Source organism: Podarcis gaigeae (assembly GCF_964106915.1).
Source record: "Podarcis gaigeae genome assembly, chromosome: 9".
Classification (NCBI taxonomy): domain Eukaryota; kingdom Metazoa; phylum Chordata; class Lepidosauria; order Squamata; family Lacertidae; genus Podarcis; species Podarcis gaigeae.
This window is the reverse complement of record NC_139685.1, coordinates 35,219,868-35,243,813: the sequence shown is the minus strand read 5'-3', so window position 1 is coordinate 35,243,813 and position 23,946 is coordinate 35,219,868. Positions and strand designations below refer to the sequence as shown.

The window sequence follows — 23,946 nt, the reverse complement described above, 5'->3', positions numbered from 1 at the left end:
ATGCTTTCCACCCAGACCATCCTTGGAACAATGGAGAAGTCTCTAGTCAACAAATTGCTGATCACTATCATAATCATTTCCTTTCCCTGAGTCCTCACAGCCCTCAGGCAATGTTGCTGTTGCAAATGAGGGTGGTGATGCTCTTTCCTTCTAAGCTAGACTAATTCCCTGCTCTTATGTACAGCACTGACTTTCCTGCTTTCCTCTGACATACTGGAGCTTGAGAAAGAGGAGACTGGGCTTCAATATGATTATTAAGCATCTTTCCCACCATCTCTTTTTCAAGTACTAGATGTCAAAGGAAAATTAATATTGCAAGGTTCTGAGTGCCATTCAACTACAGAACAAGCTCTACTGATCTACACAAGCAACATTCCCTAACTCAGAAAAAGCAAACAGACTCCGTCAACTGAGAAACTATAATATCCCAATACTGAAATAAGAGGAAAATGCTACTATATGAGGAAACAGAAGCAAGGTAAAGAACTCAGGTGCCTGGCCTCCTTACAATAATTAAAAATATTGATAAGGGAATAACTGTGCTAGAAATCAAGTTTTTGAATTTTTCAACAGAGTTCAGTTCTATTAAAAAAGAATGTTAATATACACAGAATTATGAACCAGAAATATTAAGGTTGACTGAACACCTAGTTTTAATATATGAAAGAGACCTACTCAATCAGACGGAAAGGGCTTTAGGAGTGTGTGAGAGGGTACTGACATGGTAATACTTGCTGAAGAATAGAATACTATTTCAAAAAATAAAGTTCAGGACTGTTTCCATAAGTACAAAACAAGAGTGCTGATAGATCAAGGCACAGGCTATCCAGTTTAGTATCCTATTTCCACAGTGGGCAACTAGATGCTTATAGGAAGTCCATGATAGCTCTTTCCTGCATGTGTTCCCTCAGCAACTGCTATTCAGAAACAGAGTGTCCAGCCAACTAGGCTTTTTGGCTGGATCAACTTTCCATATCATTCCTACAACACAACTGTGCAGGAATCTATCGTGGAAAAGCTTTATTGGGTATAAGCCAGAGATGTGGGGCTCTCTTACTGCCACATGCATGCAACTGTAGGTTGTAGCCACTGTCAAACTACTATTACGATTTCATTTCAGAAGCAACAGTACATTTCAAACCCAGGTTGGGTCAACAATGATTTTTTGGTGATCACAGGAATAATATCAGAATTCTATTTCTAGCATTTTTACTGATTAGCATTTCTAGGCCCAGTTTGTAGCCGTTATTACACTCTATTGATTAGAAAATGACTTACCGTTCACACACAACAGGCCTACATTCATTCAGGATTGGAGCTAATGAAGAGCAGGGCTGCCGTGGAGGGGGAGCTATAGGAATACTGGAATCCAAAGAACTTGCTTTCCGATGGGTAACATCTTGCATTGATGTAGATGTTTCATTGTCCGCAGAGCAGGACTCAGCTCTTCCATGACTAGAAGCTGATGGAACTTCTGGTCCTACAGCACCTTGCAGGGCCAGCTCCGCAGCTGCCTGCTCAACTTCCAGAGTTGGTGATGATGGTGGTGATGCTCGAGGTTTGCGCTTGGTAGACGCTCCTGAAAGTAACTTTAGCAAACCCTTTTTTTCTTTCTGGAAATAAATAAAAACATTTGTTTTGAAGCATGAATATTCACTGTGGATGAAAGATGTGGAGAGAATCAGAACTTACAGGGTTAAGTTGCTGGCCCCAGTGGGTCAGAAGAAACACCTGAATTTGTGCTCAGGCGGTCCACTCGAGCAACGAAGGGCATTCCACCTGAGAGGTATCAGGCCACCGGTGTATGGGTTGGTTTCGCACAGTGCGAACCAGGGAGTTTTGAGGAGGTTCAACAGTTGCCTGACAAGGACGCCAGGAGGGGGCGAAAGGCAATGGGAAAGGGATTGAACTCTCAGAGGTCTGTACAGGTGTGTTCACATTTTTCCCTCAGGATGCGAGATGAGAGGGGGTGTGGAGAGAATCAGAACTTACAGGGTTAAAAAGTTCTGAGTGACGTCTCACATTCCTGAGGCGTGGCCAGTTTACACAGAGGGGAGTGCTTTCTCTGTGTCTTTGTTCCTTTCGCTTTCGCGGTGAGGAAGCAAGATGTGTGCTCGCTCACCGGGTGTAACTTCTGTCTGATGTATGTTTGTTTTTCTACACGATTAAAGAGAAAAGCTAAGCCAGAACGTCCGTCTGGAGTCTTGATTTATCACAAACGCACTGCATCAGTTTCTACGCTGCGGAAACTCTGCTACAGGGAGTCCACGGAGAGCTGTTCCCTGGAGGTCCAGTGTGGAGCAGAGTGCCAGGGAAGCGTCTGGACTCCATCCAAAAGCCACAGGTTATGGAGAGGTCAGCAAAGCTTTGAAGCTGATGCCAAGAAGTGCCAGTGTGTGTTGAAGTGAGCCGAACAGAAACTGCAGCCAGCTGGGAGGTCCTGCCTGATGCTGGGAGGCAGAGGAACTCGCTGGGAGAATCTGATCTGCTGAGCTGGGTGCCGGAAAGCGACTACTGGAAACGTGAGTACGCTGGGCCCTGGGGGAGACGATGGCAGACGGCCATGAATCATTCGCAGTCCCCTTCGAAAAATTGGACGGAAAAAATTGGGAAGAATGGAGTCGGAAGCTGAAGGCCTGGCTGGTAGCCAAGGGCTTGTGGGAGGCAGTCCAAGGGCCTCCACTACCCCCACCAGCGGCTGGTGCTTCGGCAGCAGAGATTGCGAATGCTCACGCATCGCAGAGAAAAAATCAGAAAGCCCTGGGAGCTATTGTGCTCAGTTTGGATGGGTCACAGCTACCTTTAGTGGAAGGGCTGGACACTGCTCAAGAAGCTTATCAAGCTTTAGAAAGAGTGCACCACAGAACCACAGCTGGGGCAAAGATACACACTACCAGGCGCCTGTTTGAGATGAAGCTGCGTCCTGGCGATAGCATTAGAAAGCACGTGACTGAGATGCTCTCTGTGTTCAACCAGCTGAGGCTGTTGCAAGTGAACTTTTCTGAGGAGCTGAAGGTTTATATTTTGCTCAGCTCTCTGGACAAAAGTTATGACAATTTGTGTCTATCTTTGGAATCGATGGATCCCCAAATGCTGACGCTTGCTTACGTTACAGGACGTCTAGGGGACGAGGAGGAACGCCGGATCAGAGAGGGCAGGGCTGGCACGGGGGGCTCTTCCAGTTGCAGGGGGGGGCAGGCCAGCGGAATGCACGGTTCAGGCTTTTTCCACTCGCCGCTGCTATGTTTGCAATTCTCCTGACCATCTGCGTCGCTCCTGCCCACAGAGAGCCAGAGAGGCTGCGCAGGATGTTCCCTAGGTCGTTTCCCATGGGAACCAGCCAGGTTTCCATGGCAACCAGTCCAGGAGGGGAGGCAGACGTGGGAAATCGCAAGGAGGACGTGACTCAGGGAGCGAAGACGGCCCTTATCACTTAACAGCTTCCATGACAATATTACGGGACAGCTCCAGTGAGGAGAGAGTGCTGCGCTGGGTCTTAGACTCAGCAGCCAGCCGGCACCTGATAACAGACACCTGCTGTCGAGATGTGGAACTGCAGAACTGTTTCAGCTGGGAAGAGTATTGAATTGGTTGATGGGACAAAGAAATCAATTTCTAAAGTTGCAAATGTTTATTTTTCTGTTTTGCAGGCGGAGTTGGAAGTCTACTTGGCACCTGGGATGAAACATTGTCTTTTATCTGTCTCTTGTCTTTTACAGGAGGGGTATAAGGTGTGCTTTGAAAACAATGCCTGTACAATTTTCAGAGGGGGAAAGCGACTGGTCAGCGTTGAAAAAGGGGAAGACAACCTCTTTGTTCTATAAATGCCTCTGAAGGGTGTGGGGAATGCTGGGAAAGCACAAGCAAAGAGTGCAACCGATCCCACTCATGTTTCATGTGCTTGTGCATGGCACAAGAAAATGTCACATGGTTCCTTAGAAGAGATCCAGATGTTGCCAGAGTGCACTAAAGGGTGCAAAATACAGGAATGTGGCAGGTCTCTGAATTGTAGGGCATGCAAAATGGCAAAGGTAAAAGGGTGCAGTTATCCTAGGGTGGAGAGGGTAACCACAAAACCTTTTGAACTTGTGCACACAGACCTTTTTGGGCCCATGCCAAAGCCAAGTCTGGGAGGGGCCAGGTTTCTGCTGACGATACAGGATGATTTTAGCCAGGTTTCGTGGTGCTATGCTCTGAGATCGAAAGAAGATGCACCACAACTGATCAAAGACTGGGTTGCAGAGGTGGAACTAAGGTTCTCCATCAAGGTGATGGGGTTCAAGAGTGACCGATGTGCAGAGTTTACTGGGTCTGCTCTGCAGGAGTTCTTTCGCCAAAAAGGGATACATCACAAGGTGACGGCTCCTCAGGAGAGGGGCGTGGCAGAGCTCAGATGTGAAGCTCTGGTCCGAGCAACAGAGGTTTTGCTGTGTGACTCTGGCTTGCCTCAGAGCTTTTGGTGGGAGGCGACGAGAACAGTGACATTCACGATGAATAGGTCCTACAACTCAGTGGTAGGTGAAACCCCACATTTCGTACTCTACGGAGAGAAACCGCAGGTACTTTTCTTCCGTGCGTTTGGGTCACCGGCCTTGGTGCTGGTGCCAAAGGCTCAACAAAAGCAGGGTGGTCCTAAGTTCCAGAAGATGATCTTCTGTGGGTATGAGCCTGCAACAAAAGGATGGAGATTTGCCTATCCAGAAGGTGACCAGACCAAGCTTCTGGTCAGTAGACATGCTGAGTTCTGTGAGCAAGATGGTAGGTCAAGGCACAATGCTAGTCCTGATGTTCTCTCAGAATGTCTGTCTGATTCTGAGGATGAGGGAGAGCTAGGGGCTGAACCTGTTGATGAGGACCAGGTCGATGACCAGGGTCAAGAACAGGGCTGGGCTTCTCCACAAGTTGTTAAAAGAGAGCCCAAGAGTGAGCCTGCGTCTCCTGTTAGCATAATGCAGAAAGTTCGAAGACGCATTAAGTCAGAGGGGGAGTCTTGTGATGTAGAGGACACACTTGCTGGCCCCAGTGGGTCAGAAGAAACACCTGAATTTGTGCTCAGGCGGTCCACTTGAGCAACGAAGGGCATTCCACCTGAGAGGTATCAGGCCACCGGTGTGTGGGTTGGTTTCGCACAGTGCGAACCAGGGAGTTTTGAGGAGGTTCAACAGCTGCCTGACAAGGACGCCAGGAGGGGGCGAAAGGCAATGGGAAAGGGATTGAACTCTCAGAGGTCTGTACAGGTATGTTCACATTTTTCCCTCAGGATGCGAGATGAGAGGGGGTGTGGAGAGAATCAGAACTTACAGGGTTAAGAAGTTCTGAGTGACGTCTCACATTCCTGAGGCGTGGCCAGTTTACACAGAGGGGAGTGCTTTCTCTGTGTCTTTGTTCCTTTCGCTTTCGCGGTGAGGAAGCAAGATGTGTGCTTGCTCACCGGGTGTAACTTCTGTCTGATTTATGTTTGTTTTTCTACACAATTAAAGAGAAAAGCTAAGCCAGAACATCCATCTGGAGTCTTGATTTATCACACACGCACTGCATCAGTTTCTACGCTGCGGAAACTCTGCTACAGGGAGTCCATGGAGAGCTGTTCCCTGGAGGTCCAGTGTGGAGCAGAGTGCCAGGGAAGCGTCTGGACTCCATCCAAAAGCCACAAAAGATACCAATTTGCAGGCAACATATGAATCCTAACCATGCCTGCAAGTTCAGGGCTAAGCCCTGTTTGCCAAGGAACAATCAGGAGTGCACTTTAATGTTGCAATGGATCCTTTGCTACTGCATCTTTACCTGTCACATATGACATTAGGTGTGGAGTGGGTGGGCACGGTCTGACAAAAGCAGCCTTGCAGGCTATATTAGGACCTCTGCCACACTTTCTTGGGCTCAAGAGCTGGAGGTTCCCCACAGCTGTCCTAACCAGCAATCCAACTGTACAATAAAACTGGTGGTACCTAGGATGTTCAAGTATACCTGAAATGTTATATACAAAATCCAATGAGAGAAGCAACATTAAAGTGTTCAATATTTTTGTTGCTTGCATGTTGAAAATATTCATCTCTGCTCTAAATATCAGAAGGGCCCAGGATACTGGAAGTGAAGTGTGGCACATAACAGAAGCAATGGAACTGTTATATACAAAAATTTCATCCATTTATTCAATAAAATTCTACTTCTGATAATTTAGTAACATCAGGAATTCCATTCCATTACAGTTGTTTTCCCTCCTAAAGGAACAAAAATCTGACCATACTTTACTTCTTACATAAAGAAGCCAAGCCTAGCACTAGACTAGTTTGCTGTCACATCAAATCATAAAAATATATGGTTTCATGTGAATGAACAGCATTCTGGTGTTTGCTGCTCAAAGGTTCCCGGGCAGTCCTCCCCTGCTCTTGCTGTGCTGAAGACAAAGCAAGCTGGAGTTTGTGTTGTCATGCCATCTAAACCCATCCTCATAGTTTGTTTGTTTCTTTTAAACAAAACACAAGCGGTAAGCCAAGAACAAACCTTTGTCATGGTTTGTTTAAAGATTCAGATGATACAAGGCAGACTCCAGCTTGTTCCAGCTATGGTGCAACAGAAACAGAAAAGCCAAAGGAACACTCTAGGAACTTTTGAAATTGTCTACTAGTCTACTGCTCATTCACATTGTTTTAAGTTATGGTTTTTAATGTGATACACAAAGCAAGCCACTATCTAGCACTAAAGGTGATAAGAATAAACTAAATGGCAAGCTTTGGAGTTACAGCTAATAAAGAGTCGCCTCTATCTATTGGGTTATCTATTAAAGAGAAACATCCTGAGCAGCAACCAAAATGCCATGCTCACCTTGCCATCTCTATCTGATTTACTGACAGTAGTAATTCCTCCAGCTACTAATGTATTCTCTGGGGAAGCTGGAGCTCCAGGGTGAGCAGTCACAGTTCTCCCATTTGCATCTCCATCCAGAGATGCAGAAGTGCCAGGAGATGCTGTTGTACAAGCTAATGGGAGATTTGTCCGGTTGATATTCACAGCAGTGATGTAAGCAGCAGCATTAGAAAGCTGAGGTTGGAGCTGTTGGGAGGCAACAGAATGGTGTGGAATAATTACAGCAGCAGGAATAAGGCATGCTGAACTTTGAGCCTGAATGGGCGTCACGGTGGCTGTGGGTCTTTCTTGGCTGTGTATTGCAACTGCAATGAGAGGGGGAAACATAGTATCATGAGCCTGAAATCAATACAGCATCCACTTGTTGTGCTATTTAAAAACTTCCCTCACACTATTAATTCCACAGTCTCAAGCATTAAAAATGGCATGTGTGGGTATTTCAGTATAGCAATCTAGATCTCCAAACCATCTTTTATGGTATTAAAAATATCTGACCAGTACCTGATGCTATACTGAATACTATTGTACAGAGATAAAATTTATATGTAAATATAAATACTTATGATTCTCAGCAAATAATATTCATAGGCAGATTCTCTCTGTCTGACACTGGAGTTGGTCCATAGCCATCATGTACTACACTCCACCCATGACAAGATACATGGGGTCTCAGAGAAGTTCATCCTGATCATACTATTACCTAAGTCAAGGAATAAAGCAATGTTTTACCTGTTCTAACTGCATTGCGAGCCTGGTTGACTGTCATTTGGCCAGTCATGTGCATAAGAACCTTGGTCTGTGGACTGGTTTGTATATGTGCAGCAGAGACCACAGCTGTTGGTACTGCACTGGCGTTCATTGTCACACCATTTCCCTGAAGTTTTTGCAATGTTCCTCCAGCAGTGGAAGTATTGACCATAGTCACCACCCTCCCTGTCTGACCAGCAGTAGATACAGGGACTTTTGCTTGGGAGGCACTTGTCACTGCCCTGTTAAAAGTAATGCAAATAGTTTATGCACACCTTATTAAACCAAATAAGGCCTATTCTCCCAATCCCAACAAGCCACCACCACCACAGAAAATCTGGATATCCAAATGGAGTTGCTTCCCCTTTTCTTTGTAAAAAATACTTCAACTGAAAGCCTCACCTTGTGACTGGTGCCACGTAATTGCCAGGGAACACACCAATTTTGCTTGTATGCATGGATGTTCCTTTGAACCAGCCATCCTGACAACGTTCAAACACCAAGAACATCTCTCCTTTCCTCAATTCCAGTTCATCATCTTTTCTAGGAGTATATGGATAAATAGCAATATACCTAGAAAACAAAACTGTTTATAATGGTCTGCAGGAAAAACTAGACAAAAAAACTGTTCCTAAGCAAGTCATGGCTTCCCTTGCAGAGTGACTGCTGCTTGAAAATTGAGCCATGAGGGTTCATTAAGAATGGGAAGTAGCTCCTTAGGTAGTCACAGAAATTTCAATCAGAGAAATAGCTGCACATACAAAGAGTTATCCAAAGAATTCTGTCCCTAACTCCTTATCAAATGTCCAAATGTTGGTGACAGTTAAAGACTAACATGTCAATAGTTGAAAGAACCATTCTTGATTTCATCTGTCTTCCGTCATTTGCATATATCCCTTGAGGGTCAATATAGAAGCCTACTTGTCCATTGGCTGCTCCAAGTTGTAACTAAGCTCCTACCCAGGAGACCTGATTTGGTCAAGAATCATTAACTATGTCCCAGGACTTTTGCCAGTGCAGAGGCCTGGTTCACACATAGTGTTAAACCACAGTTAACATTAACCATAATTAATATTAAGCATAGTTAATAAATAATTATCAATGCTGAGGCATCTGGCAGACAATAACTTAAACCTTGATTTATTACATCTCAGAACAGTTAAAAGTACCAGCAAGAGCAGTATGATTTTTATTTATTTATTTTACATTCATCACTCATGGCACTGTAGCTTTTGGGCAGTGACACACATCTTTAACAATAGTTATAGAGGAGGTCTGGGTTCACACATAACACTGTTACAGTTAACATTATCTAAGTTTTATACACCATCTACAAACTTTTACAAGCGTAGTAAAGCTTTTGGACTCACACATATTGCTACACCATGGTTTAATAGATTATGGTTTAGCATTATGTGTGAACAAGCCTGCTGTGTCAGGCAAAACCATTCCAGGGATTTTCTGTACCTCATATAATCTGCTATTGTTGTTCATGACCAGTCCTGGCTGGTCATGGTAGCCAATCTAGATCTTGGTGCATTGAGAACCTTGGCCATCCCTTTCACATGCACCAGGCACTTTTCACCCCAGATGACAAGTTAAACATTCCTTGTCTATCCAGAAATACTTGCATTTTTTTCCTTTGGCAATTCTGCTCTTTGATACCATTTCAAGGTTATACTCAACAAGCTTTTATTTCACTTACACACTTGGTCTTGTCTGTGGGCGCAAATGTGCTATTTGCTCAGTTGATCCCGACGCAGATTTTTGAGCTGCTCCTGAAGGCAGCCCAGCAGAGGTTGGAGCAATTATTGTAGCAGATAAGAGAGGTGGTGGTGGTAGAGGGGGATTCAGTGTCTAGAAATAAAATATTTAGAAATTTAATGTCATTTTGGCACCAACATTCAGCTGAAAATGGTATTCATACACACAGTTACACACTCCCAAATTGACTTGGATCCAGTGGTCGTGAGTAGAGGTTCCACTGTACACCAATTTCTCCATTTTCTGATACAATGTAACGGGACAATCCCTTGTATTTCTTTTTTAAAAAACAAAATTTTAAGCAACAAAGAAACAAGCTCAAAGCATTGTGTCTAAATACACATTTCTTTTTTAATGACAATTTTATTGTATTTTTAAAACCATATTAAACTCTAAAACTAATACTCATTTATAAGAAAATACAAAACATAATTGTATAGGCAAAAGGAAAGGGAAAAAATAGAGAAATAATAACTTAAGTCTCTTTATAACATTTATTTCATGCATATAATATCATTTATCTACACATTTCAATGCAAATTTGTGGCATAAATCCCAAAGTTTTTCAAACATATTTCTAATATTCAGTGGTCTGAAAAGGACTGCAATCCATGGCTGCTTTGAAACCAGAAGCTGTAATGCAGTAAGCAACAAATTTCAACAACAAGCCACCCAAACATTACTTTGTTTTTCTCTATGTTTTTAGCTGTTCTTATTTTTATGTGAGCTACCTTGAGTCCTTCTTAGGGAGAAAAAGCATGGTATAAATAAATAGATAAATAATTAAATAAAGTAATAAAATAGAATAGCTGTTCCCTTTGACAGCAAAATTCCCTTTGACAGCTGGGGTACAAAAGGTACCTCTTATTGTTTTATTTTAAGTGCCATTATTCAAAATTTAGGATTGAAAATTGTGAGATAAGAAATGGAAAGAGCTCTTTTAACTGGCAGTTTCTAATGGGGCTCTATTCTTGGATCCCTTAGTTACTCTTTTCATTTGTAAAACTTCAGACTATTCTCTATGTTGTTGCTGATACTTCACATTACGTCAGAACCAGAGATACCCAGCCACTACAGATTGTGAGTGTTCAAACCAGGACAGGGGGAAAACACACAACCAGAAAATTCAATTACTATTTAAAAATGATGGGCATGCCCACAGCACCCCTGAAAACTCTGCTACAGCCTACCAATCAGTAACTATACAGCAACAACTTCCACACACTACATTGACACAAAGACAGCCAACCCATACAGGCTGACCTGCAGACAGTTTCATCACATTGCCATACCCAAAACATGATAACTAGGCAGCAGCCACAGAGATCCATTAGGCATCTGTTAAAGCAGGAACAAATACATTCATGAGGTTGCTTGTTCCAATCCCCCTCCAAATGGAGTAAAGAGGCAACCACAACAAACAAGGGAGACCCACATATGCAAAGCAGAAATAAAAGTTCTCAGGAAGCAGGTGGTTCCAGTTCTACCTGATTTACTTCCTCTTTCCTTTTAAAGCATGGGTAGGCAAACTAAATCCGGCCCAATCACCTTCTAAATCCGGCCTGCGGACGGTCCGGGAATCAGTGTGTTTTTATATGAGTAGAATGTATGCTTTTATTTAAAGGATCAATGGTCTTATTTACAGAGTTGAAAGCTATACTACTCAATATAGAAAATAACCATTATATAGTTCCCTGACACCTGAATCCATATTACGTATTTCTAATCAGGTGACATGACTGGTTGGTTTGTTCATACACATAGATAAATACCCTGGGAAGTACTTTGCCCTTGATTAAGAGCTGTAAACACTTTCTAGCTCTTATCAGATTAGCAAGCATTAAATCAAGCTAACAAAGTTCAATAACTTGACTAAATGGGATTATTTATTCTGTCAATGCAAATTGAAACAGCTCAGAAACAATTAACCACTCACTACAGCCAAACATAAACTTTGCATATTACGTATTGGAAAGTATAAGAAAATAGAAGCTCACATATATCACTCAGCGGCAAAAGCATGGCAGTGTATATATAATAAAAGGTTTTACTACTTTTTACAGGTTTCCACTCCACTTAACAGCCCAAGGACTTTCTGTGCGACTTCCCTACATATTCTTCACAAGAATGATTTTCTTCATAAGACAATTCAGGTCATTTTCAAAATGTGAATACAAAATGTGACTAATATCCATCCTACAAGAAGCAACCTAACATTTCAGAAAATACGCATTGCAACACATTCTAGGAAACGTGCTACTTTAAAATTGTGAAACTAGTCCCATGAACCTGTAAAACCTCAAATTGTTTTTGAGTAGCAGCAGCTAAAGCTGTGTGGCAAACTATGTTTCAAGAACCCAAGCCACCTCCTAACAATTCTATAATCAAGTATATATTCAACAGTTTGTATAAAATTTTCTTTAATTTTTTTTTAAAAATACCAGTTTCACTTATGCACTCATCCCTACCATGTGCAGATTCCCTGCTATCACAGAGAACGGAACATTCATATTGCCTGGATTTCATTCAGTGCCAATAACAACAACAGAGTTAACCTATTATGGTACACCAATGAACTTTCATTATTCTGCAACATAAACTTTACAGGCAATGCACCAAAATGCTTACCAATCTCCATTCAGCTCAACCTGATTCTGTATTGATTGTTTAACAAATAACTTTTCTTAGAGAAAGGGTGGGAGGCGAAGAGGAAGAGACAGACAGACAGACAGAGGGAGAATGTACTTCTCACAACTGTAAGAAATTACAGGCTGGAATCCAGCCACAATATAGATCTAGGAGTGAGAAAAGACTACGTACAGTTTCTCCATGTCTTCTCATTTCTAAGTAGAAATGAAGGTTGGAAATTACCGGTAAGAAGGAATTAATGAGCAGGCTCACTGCCCCCTTCTTTTTTCCTTCTTGAATGAATTAAAAAAATGGGATAAAGCCAATATTCCATCCATTCAAAAGCACTCTTTCACAGGCAAATTGTGCCCCCTCTCTCCTTTTCAGGCTGTCAAATTAAAACGGGCCCACGCAAGGAAGGCCAGGTGCTCTGCAGAAATAAAAAGGGATGTAGCACTGGAGGGATAAAAGACTCCTCCAAATGACTGCAAGCAGCAACAGCAGCTCCTTCTTCTGCCTCTTCTCCTAACACACCACAGCACACGGCTGTTTTTTTGCTTTCTCTGCCAGCCACCTATGCTATGCATTGACTTGTCCAAGGTATCAGTGCTAAAGAGAAGAGGAATGAAAGCAGTTGGGAAAATCCAATGGGAAGGAAGAATACAGTTCCTCTTATCCTGGATGGGTAGTCTTTCTGAAGGTGGGTTGCACCCTGTGCAAGGACGGGTTGGGCTCCCTGCATGAAGAAAGGGTGAACAAGGAGGTGCCGATGGGTGGCAGCACTCGGAGCACATCAGATGAAGGACTACAACTAGTTATCTGAGTGCTCTGGCTTATTGGCATCCCAGCCCTTCTGTCCCAGCTCCAAACTCCCAGCCCACCACCTAAGGGATTTGCTGTACTGTGCCACTGCTGCTGCCAATAGTTTCAAAGACCCCTTGAGGTTACTCCACAGCCTTCAAGGGATCCATGGCCCACTGGTTCAGAATCACTGCTTAAGACTACATCCTGTCTCTATATAGTCAACTGTCTTCAATATTCTGTAAAGGCAGAGGTACCTACCAGGCAGTTTTGTTTTAATTCATGAACTTGCATATTTCTGCATACCTAAGGTGTCTCTCAAGCATGCAGAAGCCATGATCTGATTTTTGGATGGCCTCATTTCACTTCTTGGTTACTGCGCTTCACTATTAAAGGGAATAATTCAACATGGCACTTCATAATAGATTCTGGGTTTGGAATATTTTGGAAGCCACAAGAGTCTTTCGGTCCTACCATCAAAGCATGTATTATTTTCCAAAGGGGCAAAATTCATTATATAGAAATCAAATGTTCCCCCACAATACACCTCAAAGCAGCTTGCAAAAACTGTAGCTTCTAGATTTATGTAAAAACAAAGGGCAATTCAGATAAAACTACAACATAATGTCAAACTGTACTTACACCAAGAGCAGCTTGGTAGGTTGCTTCAGGTGGAAAGGTAAATGAAGGCCCTGTTGTCACTGGGCTACTGGGTGGTGGGGTCACAATTAGCCCCGTAGTACTAATATGAACCTATCAAAACGTTAAAAAAAGTTAAACTCATCATGGGCCTATCAGCAGATAAAATAACTACTGTTATGAATGGAGCATATGAACCAGTGAGGTTTTCCTAAACAGTGTTAAGTCTGGTTTTGTACCACAAACCTTCAAACAAAATAAAATAAAATGAACTACAAGTATTTGTAATAGTAATAGTGTAAGTGGCGAGCCAATGTATTCAGTCCAAGTGTTTTCATTACTTTCAGGATGTGAGGTGAACATCACCCCGAAGACTGGATTAATATTTGGAATGGGACTTTTCCCGCTTCAAATGATGGCTACCTTCAGCAGTCCAGCAACATTCCCTTTGTAATTCAGAATATCCCACGGTAATGACACCACTCCCGCTCAACCCCTCTCCAGTCAAGGTAAAACCACACCCTCCCTTAAGTTCATATTTACCCGCCCCAATATACATTAGTATTTCCCATGACCATCTTCAGCCAGCCTAGTGACAGATATTTTTCTACTCCATTTTGTTCAAGAAATCAAAATGTCATATACTTTAGTACCTCATGCAAAATATTTAAAAAATAATTTGTTCCATGCATGTTTTTAAACAAAAAGCTATTCATATTGAAATAAACCTATCAGTTACTTAAAGAGCAGTAACATCTCTCTTCAGCTTATAATATTTTGGGAGTGCATGAAAATTGTCCCTTTATGTATAATTAATGACTGCTTGCACAAACTCAGAAAGTCAGTCACAATTATCTTCCACTTATTTTGACAACCTTTTAAATTGTTCATCTAAAAAGAGCTTTGATATGCTTTGTATTCTACTGCTAGAAAATTACCTGAGAAGGTGCACTGCAGGAAAGGCCTGTAAGTTCACTGATGCGGGCTGCAGCAGTAGGGTTGCTAGAGCTGATGAGGACAGGAGGACTGATTTCCATTGAATGACGATTCTGAGAAGCCTGCGAAGCTTTGTTGGACATGGTAAGAGAGGTAAAGGAGTGGCGTTTTTTGGTGTTCTTCTTGGTATCCGTGTGCTTTTGAACTGAATTGCTGTGGGATGCACCAGACGTGCCTTCTCCAGAGTCTCCTGCTGAACCTGAGGGCTTGTCCAGTTCTATCAGCTGCTTTGCTGTTGTGTTAAACTGCAAAACAATGACACGCAGAATTTAAAAATGAATAATCAGTTGTGCTTGCACATGAAGGAAGCTGGTGTTTCAAATGGAAAATGGCTTTTTTAAAGACATTTTTTTTCAAGAAAGGAAAACATGAAGCTGTTTGTTGGGGCACCTCAGCAACTGACAATATGAAAGGGGGGCAGAGAGGAAGAAAGACTATACATTTGGCTGCCATTTCAAAAACAAATTTTTGAAAGTTTCCTATTTGGAAATTTTGGGTTGAGCTATCTGCTGATTCTCCATCTCTATGTATATATTGTCATAGTGATCCCTTAAAATGTATCATTTATTCATAATTGTCAGTACTTTGATCATAAGCCTGCTAAGAGATTTACAGCAGGGATGCAAGTGTTTCAGAAAAGTGATCAATGAGACTCTCACACACCATCTCGTGGTTATCTCGTGAATAAATAAATAAAATATTTTGGAAAGTTGTTCATTTGCTATGTATTTGGACACCTCTTAAGATATCATAACCAAGATGGTACCTGAGACTGAGGTGCAGATTTTCATCCATCTGTAAATATGCTTGGATGCCATTTTAAATCAAGATGGCAGTGACAGACCTACAGCAATTTTAACCTCCAATTTTAAACTGAACTGATTTTTTGGTTTCTTGGAATTCCTCAATTCAGTTTCTGTTTCCTGAATTTTGTTTCTTAAAATTCTAACACTAGTATGCCATAAATGTAAAAGTGGTGTTTTACATAAGTGATGAGAGAATAAACACAAACTCAAGAACTTTTTTAAAGGACACCTTTGCTCCCTATCCCACAATATTTCCACACTAGCAGTTCTGAATGAATAGATTTCAACATACACAATGAACAAATACCAATTTGTTTGTCCTGCAATTGCACCCATGGATTCTGTGACAAGTTCAGCTCACAATAAAAGGGTGTATCTGTTACATAACTGAATTTATCGGAACTCTTAATTTGTCCCTACATTTCGAAGCACAGAAAATAGTGAGGCTGGCCACCAAGATTATCTAGAAAGTCACAAGTTTATTGCAAGTATATATTGTATATTAAAATATTTTTATGGTTCCTTCACCTCAACATATGAAATAGGAAATATTCCTATTTTGTCAGCCAACATTCCTTCAGCCCAGTTTTCATCTACTCGGCGAATCACAGTCAGAATGTCATCCTACATTAAAAAGAAATACACAATTAAGCAACTAATTTCTTTTAAGAACACATGCATTTCCTGATCAAGAATAGCACTATTTCTCAAACTTGGGTCCCCAGCTGTTGTTGGAATACAACCATCATCATCCCTGACCACTGGTCCTACTAGCAAGGGAGGATGGGAGTTGTAGTCCAGCTACAGCTGAGGACCTAAGTTTGAGAATTAATTAAAATAGAAGCAACCAACAACACCATTATTCTCATCGCTCCTTCCCAGGTCAACCCATTGGAGTTCTATAAAAGTTAAAGCCAAGCTCTTCCATTTATATATAAATTAAAATACATTTAATAATTTAATATACTTAGCATGGGGGGGGGTGTCAGACTGAGGAACAGAAAAACGGAAATTAACTTCATCCGGTTCTAAACAGTCTTAAAGAGAGCCAATTTAGTATAACATACAATGTGTTAAGATTTGAACAGGGAAGATAAGTTCAAATCCTTAGTATACCATGGGGCTTACTAGGTGACATTGAGCCTGACACTATCTCTTAGCATGTTACCTCACAGTGTTGTTTTGAGAGGAAAATGGTGGTGGGGAGGGAGTGAAACCATATATACAACCCTGAATTCTTTGAAAGAAAGAGCTGGTGGCAGGGGAAATCTAACTAATTCCACCCTGAATTATAGTTAAAATAAAAGTTAAAACATTGTCCTTAGAGGAAATTAAGGTATTAATTCTCAAAATTTAAAAACCCAAACAAAAACAAAAAAGCTTCCAATAATAAGGGAATGAGTAAATATCTGTAGGTAGGAAAGGAATTAGAAAAACAGTAAGTATAAACTCTGGGTGCTTATATATGTCTGTTACTAAGGTCTCAGCTAAGTAAAGGTAAAGGTACCCCTGCCCGTACGGGCCAGTCGTGTCCGACTCTAGGGTTGTGCGCCCATCTCACTTAAGAGGCCGAGGGCCAGCGCTGTCCGGAGACACTTCCGGTCACGTGGCCAGCGTGACGAAGCTGCTCTGGCGAGCCGGCACCAGCGCAGCACACGGAAATGCCGTTTACCTTCCCCCTAGAAAGCAGTCCCTATTTATCTACTTGCACTTAAGAGTGCTTTCAAACTGCTAGGTGGGCAGGAGCTGGGACCGAACGACGGGAGCTCACCCCGCTGCGGGGATTCGAACCGCCGACCATGCGATCAGCAAGCCCTAGGCGCTGAGGTTTTACCCACAGCACCACCCGCGTCCCTCCAAGGACTCAGCTACACAGCTGCAAATAAAACATTTTAAATGTGTTGTAAAGTGCAATATACAAACGTGACACTAGGTGGCAACAGTGAGGTATGCAAAATTCAATGTATTTTTCAAAACATTTTTTTTAAAAGCATTTTCACAGCATTTTTTATGTGTGTGTAGATTCCACCTAATTTCTATATGGACACTAATAAATGTTTCAATGTTCTTACAACACTCAGTAATATAAGAATTGTGTTTTACCTTTGAGAAGGGTAAACAATCCTTGTCTGCTTCCTTGTCTTTAACTTCAAAGTCATAAAGTGCTTTGCACTGAGGTGGAGGTTGAGGTAAAGGTTTAATAATCTGGACAAAATTGGTCGGGAAAAATCCATGGACACCATTAACTTCTCCATGATACCAATTTTCATCAACTTGCCGACGTAATATGATAATGTCTCCTTTGCTGAATTTAAGATCTCCAGGCTCTTTCCCCTCATAGTTATATAATGCTTTGGCACAAGGTAACTGAGGTACACCCTACAGAAGGGGGGAAACCACATTTCATCGTCACAGAATGTAAAAGAAGTGTACACACAAAACAAGCAATTACACTAGGAAATAAGCCATCCAGCCAAACTGTCACTGACTTTTCATATGACTTTCATTCGCATATCAGACATCTGAAAAGTTTTTAAGTTTTAAACTAAGGCTGTGTATGTGTTGTTGAACTAGAAATTTAAAAATGATTTTGAAAAATGATAGTATAAGGAAGGATAATAAATGAAATTGCCCAGGATGCTAACTATGTTCTTCAAAAAAAAGAGTTGCTGCCATTCATAAATGAGACCATGATCCAGGCAACGATCACACCAGAAAAATGTGGCAAGTCTGTGTTTTGTCAATTCTTCCTTCCTCTTGGGCCACCTTTCATGCTGCTTCAGAGAGTCCCCAAACCCTTTAAAAATATTTTTGGCATCATAAGCGGCTGCAGTGGAAAATCACCCACAGTTGCCTTTCCCAGCCCCTTTTCACTGCAGAGAGTGTCACAAGAGTAGACTTCTGTTCAGTGGGCACTCCTGCCATTGGGGACAAACTCGGGATCATAGCCATGGAATATTCCTACTTTTTCCTGATTAAAAATATATGCTGTCAGGGAACTGCCATCGGAGCCAGAGGCGGAGGGAAGGCTCCCGAGGGATGCCGGAGAGGGTCCCAGTAGGGAGAGAGGCAGCCCATCTGCTGGGGAAGGAAATCAGCGTAGCACCAGTGGAGAAGGGGGGCAGATGGGGGAATCGGCGAGGGGGCTCCAGGACTCCTCGCCGGAGCCCAGCGGGGAGAGCACGGGTCCTCCGCTGCCCACACCCTTCCTGCGCAGAAGACTTCCGCGCAGGGAGAGTAGGAGGAGACTTGGCGTCAAAGAACTTCTTTGCTGGAAGAAGTTCAAGAAATGCCCACTGACGGATTCTGCCAGTGATTGAGACAGCCACGGGTGAGTGGCTGTCCAGACAGAAAGGGTTCACCCAGGTAGCCCAGGCAGGTGTGGTGACGATTTACGCACGAGCAACCCCTAGAACCATTACATATGCATTTTACAGCGAACTCTGAAAATCTCTATCTAGAATTCATGGTGTCCTGCGAAAGTCATGTCAGTATAATACAAATAAGGATGAAGCCATTTTTTAAATTTGCCAGTAAAATTCCCTCTATGCCCTTGTATGATTCCTGTCTCTTCACAATGATGATATTCCCCTTCTACAGAGAGTCTGGGAAACTGAGCACTTGTAATGTGGGAACTGGGAGACAATGCTAATTTTCTGCAAACCACAATTTCCCCTGTATCACACTACTCTGATCAAAATTCAAAGACTATCTCAAATTTCCAGGAATACTCTTTTTGCATTCTCTGCAGACATGACTTTTATCCATCTCTCATTCATGTGGTTTTCTGCAAATCACAATTTGTCTACAATAAAAGAGTTCTTTCTAGAAAAATAAGGACTGCAAACTTGTGACTAGAAAAAATTAGATTCTCTCTCCAAATAATACATCTCCAAAAAACAAATTGCTTGCAAACTGTTTTTCAGTACAACATTCCAGTGTTATTGTTGAGATAAAACAGCAAGAAAAGACTGAAAGGACTGTGTGAATTATTACCTATTGTATAGTCTCACTCACTCACTCACTCACTCACTCACTCACTCTTTGATATTTCATCCCATTCTTCCAGCTCTTCCTGTGATAACTCCTGCATAGTTCTCACTGAAGCAGTACTTTCATACTAACTGCATCACTTCATATTGCATGTTTAAATGCTGGATCAGGCTACTGGCTCATGCAGTGCAACATCCTGTTCTCACAATGGCCAACCAGATGCCTATGGAAGTCAGAAAACAGGACCTGAGCTGAACAGCACCCTCCCCACCTGAAATTCCCAGCAACTAGCATGCAGAAGCATACATCTTCCAACAGTGGAGGTAGAAAGTAGCCACCGTGGCTAGTAGTCATTGTTTGTGCAGGGCTGTGTTTTTGTATGGAAGAATGCAATTCCATCAACAGCAGGTGGTAAAACGAAAACACCCATTGTTACAGGTCTGGATGATAAAGGTGCAGTTGGAGGAATTGCACCAAGCCTCATGCCAGGTCTCGGGGCCCACTTCTGACACTGAGCTCAACCCTTTAGTGACAAAATATCTGCAGGAAGAGTCCTTCCTCCATACACACCCTGCCTGTCAATGATGAAAAATCTCTTACTAAGTTACAAGTCTCACAAATCATGTTTAATATGAGAACATAAATACAAATTTGATTACAGTTCTGATAGTGCTGAAACCCTGATTCAGTGACAGCACTACACTGATTTACCTTATTAATGGCTGACTGTAATAGTATTAGAACAAATCAATCACACAAAGCAACTATAATCAAACATTTGAAGATGGTTACTGTATCCCCCCCTTTTACAATTCCAGTTAAAGTATAGTTAATATGGATGCAGTAATCTTTAATAGTGACATGCATGAAATACAATTGATTCTACAGTGTAATTTTCAGTAGAACTAAGCTCTACCCCAGCCACAAATAACAAGAAGAAACGGTTAAATTATACAGAAGTGAAATAAAGGAAATACTTCTTCATTCCAGTACATGTAAACTAAAACCAGAGCAATTGGTTTGGATTATTCTTTTGGGTGCAATATATTCAGAGGCCACCAGGACACTGTCTTCACATGGTTCTCAGATTCTCTGGGTGAGAGGAAGATCACAGCTGGGGATCTTTAGCCTTTTGAACCAGCTTCCTAAATCCTTGACACCTCCCCTCCCCCCCCCCATGCTCAGCAGCTTTTGGTTACTTTACAGGTTCTTGAATATTTGCTGAGTTAGTGTTTACGTTTCATTCTGTCTCTGTTTCATTTGACTAGCCATGAAAGGATGGCTAAAGGTATTGTAGAGCAGTGAGAGGGATGCACCAATGTGTAGCTATAGTTTTACCCCATGAGTTATTTCTAAGAAAAAGCAGTTTAATACATGACAATGTTATCCAAACTATATGTACAGATCTATGTAAACATGACTGCTTTGAATGAGTTTTATTTTTGAAGTAAATTCCAAGGCAGCTCTTTTGATGAAAAAGCCACAAATGATCACCAACCATTTATCCCCAGATCAGTCTACCACTTAAGAGTTCCACCAAGACCAAGAGGTCTGGGGTGGGGAAAAAGGAAACCAGTACTTCAGTGTTTATAGCTGCTGCATGTTCTCCACTTTCCTTTGATGTTCTTTAAACTCTTACTGTGCACATCACCCTTGCTACCAAAAGTGCCTCTAATAATTTTAATATCTATAGCATGTGTGCATAACACCACACTTCAGGTTTTCAGTGAAATTATCTGTTGTTATTCCATATCTCATTTTATTGCTTCAAGGAGAAGCAATTGCAGATAGTATTTCTGTTTATGTATTATATGTAAAAATGTGAGTACTCTACAGCTTGTCATTCAGCATCTCAAAACTCTAGTAAATTTCCCACCCTACATCTTTTATGCTCCTTTTCTATGCTTTTTTCTGCACTTTTTAGATCTTGGCTCCTCGCTCTGCATGGTAAAGTAGAGAGCTCATTAAAATGCCCGTTTATTGTGCTTGGCTAGATGGACCAATGGTCTGAGCCAGTATAAAGGCAGCTTCATATATTTGATGTGTAATCTATAAAGCATTTTAAATCATTTAGAAATTCAGTTATTTGACATGTGCTGGTACTTAATGGGGGCTGGTACTTTCAAAGTGTGGGTACTGCAAGTCCTCCCCTCTCATCACAAATTTCTTCAATTCCACCCATGCAAAGCTGCCCCTACCAGCTCCACTTAACCAAGCCCCTCCATGCGATCCAGGATCTAAAATGGACAGAGACTGTATACTTCTGAATACAATCTGGCTCTATTGCCCTCACACTAGACTATATTAGGTGAAGACTTGCACAAGGCCACAGATCGTATACATGGCAGAAATGCAGGATGAGCCCAAAACCCAACATGGCATATCCCTCAGCCATAACTCTCCAAAATATGACTCAATAGACAGAAACCCCTTCCACACCACTTTCTTTTGGCCAAAATAAAGTTCCATTTCCCAACCTATGTGGCTTACTTCTAATGCATGCTAGGGATTATGGCCTATAGCTCTGATCTTCCAAAATATTAAAAAGGTCAGTAGGATTAGGTGTAGGAAAAACAGCTACCAATTAGTTTTCACCAATACAGTGAATAAAATACAATTACAATGTCCTTTCATTTTATAGTACTTTTACAGAACCAGAAAGTGTGCTAATTTGAACAACCCCTTCCTTATATGCACATGTAATAAACCACATGCATACTGCAGCTGGAAAGCTGCATTCATTATTTGCTTTTATTTGAATTTCCATGCTGCATGGAACACAGTCCCCAAAATAAAGCTCTCTTTAAAGATTGGTTATGAAATTATTCTTGAAAACACCTGGTTGGCCTCTTAAAGCAACTATTTTTAACTAAAATATTAACTTGTCTATTATTAAATAGAGCACAAAAGGATGAATAATCACGGCAGAAAATAGAAATCATGCTTGTGCCTTATGCAGAGCATAGGTTAGAGGTGTTTTCGTTATGAGTAGATTTACCAAAATGTAAAATTATCACATACAATATACTTTAACAACTGTGTCTAACCAATGCAGTGGTAAATACACAAATCTGTTATAATAATGTATTATCATGTCATGCTGGCACAAGGAGTTTGGGCTTATGTCCACCACAACCAACTACATAATGGTATACTGCGGTAAATGCATGGTAAGTTCTCTACCTAGCCGAGCTGAAGACATCCAAAACATAGATTCAAAATGTTTGGGAGACCAGCATGGGAATTCCCAATCCTTCAAACCTTTTTTTCTATATGGAAGCAGAGGGTTGCACCCACCTCTAATAAAAATATAATAAATATTTAAGAAAAATATAATTAATTGCTATGTCACTTATTTTGAGAGCTACTGAAAATCAAAGTACTATGTAGCCTTATACAGTATGGTAAAATACAGTTTGGAAAAATCTATCCCTTGTGCTTTTTTAAAAACACAAATATTATGTTTCATACTATATCATACTATATCCGCTGGCCCAACCTTCACCGTTTTTATCAGCAAAAACTTAGAAAACATCCTTAGTTTGTCCTGCTAAAAAGAACAGATGGAAATATCTGGTTTAAAACCAACAACAAAAAGTACACAATGCTCATCTGCTGAAACCTAGAATCTTTTATATTTTAAAAGCAAACAATGTCTCTGGATGGTATCCAGCTATTGTATTTACTCAAATGTAATATGCACATTTTTTGGCCAAATTATGTCACGAAAATTAGGGTGTGCACTACATTTGATGGTGCATTAAATACCTTTTTTTTGTTTCAAAGTTTTGAAAAATCATCCATCGTAAGAAATATTGAGGTGCGCATTCAATTTGATGGCACATTAGATTTGAGTAAATATGGTAGCAGAATAAATCCATTGGCCCTATTAAGCATCTTCCAAGATAATAATGCCCCCACACACTATAAAGAGCTCAAAACCCACCTACTCTCAGCAGCCAGAAACATCATAGCCAGACACTGGAGAGACCTGTCCACACGGATCAATGGTATCAAACTATATGAAAAACAGACTTATTACAAAAATTAACCAATAGACTGAACCTGACACAGGGACAAATAGAAGAAGACCCCTTCACTCAAGTATGGCTCCCCTTTATCACATACACAGCCCAACAAGAACCTACCAACAGCATTTGAATCAATATGGGCTGAACTTACCCAACAACCCCCCCCCCACGAACAAACCTCACTGCAGCCAACTAAAGATAACCAACCACGCCCTGAGCACCCCAACTTCTCTCACTAAAATGTATGTTTGTTTGTGTGTATGCATATGCATATGCATGCATATATACATACATACGTGTGTGTGTGTGTGTACATATACATATAAAATGAATGAATAGAGAACCTACTCAAGTGACACTGACATAACTCGTCACAAACATACTAAATATCACCACCCCAATCTCCTCTCCCCCTTCTCTCTCCCACTCTTCTTCCGCCCCCACCTTATTCTGTATAATGTTTCACATCAAATGTAAAAAAGGACTATACGACCTGAAAAAAGACAATGCACATTTTTTGTGAACCATAAAAATCTTTAATAAAAATTATTTTTTTAAAAATGAAACAAGATATGGTACCTCATCCCCACTCTCCACCGAAGAGCAGGCAAATTTATCGAGTAGCCAAAAAAGACTTCGTCCTGAATACAAAGCTGCAATTTATAAGCTCTTAG

General features: G+C 41.4%; 1 protein-coding gene across 4 annotated transcripts in view; it reads right to left on the bottom strand.

Moving 5' to 3' along the window:
* The window catches only part of SH3RF1 (SH3 domain containing ring finger 1), a 47,120-nt gene that overhangs the window by 5,576 nt on the left and 17,598 nt on the right, over positions 1–23,946 (bottom strand). For all 4 annotated transcript variants that reach the window (XM_083755607.1, XM_083755608.1, XM_083755605.1 and 1 more), the window contains exons 3-11: positions 17,352–17,627; positions 15,777–15,872; positions 14,385–14,687; positions 13,450–13,560; positions 9,320–9,471; positions 8,017–8,187; positions 7,597–7,856; positions 6,826–7,172; positions 1,279–1,613 (exon numbers count right to left, since the gene is read on the bottom strand). In XM_083755607.1, coding sequence (XP_083611733.1) covers positions 1,279–1,613; positions 6,826–7,172; positions 7,597–7,856; positions 8,017–8,187; positions 9,320–9,471; positions 13,450–13,560; positions 14,385–14,687; positions 15,777–15,872; positions 17,352–17,627 — 2,051 coding nt within the window. The remainder of the gene's footprint in view (positions 1–1,278; positions 1,614–6,825; positions 7,173–7,596; positions 7,857–8,016; positions 8,188–9,319; positions 9,472–13,449; positions 13,561–14,384; positions 14,688–15,776; positions 15,873–17,351; positions 17,628–23,946) is intronic.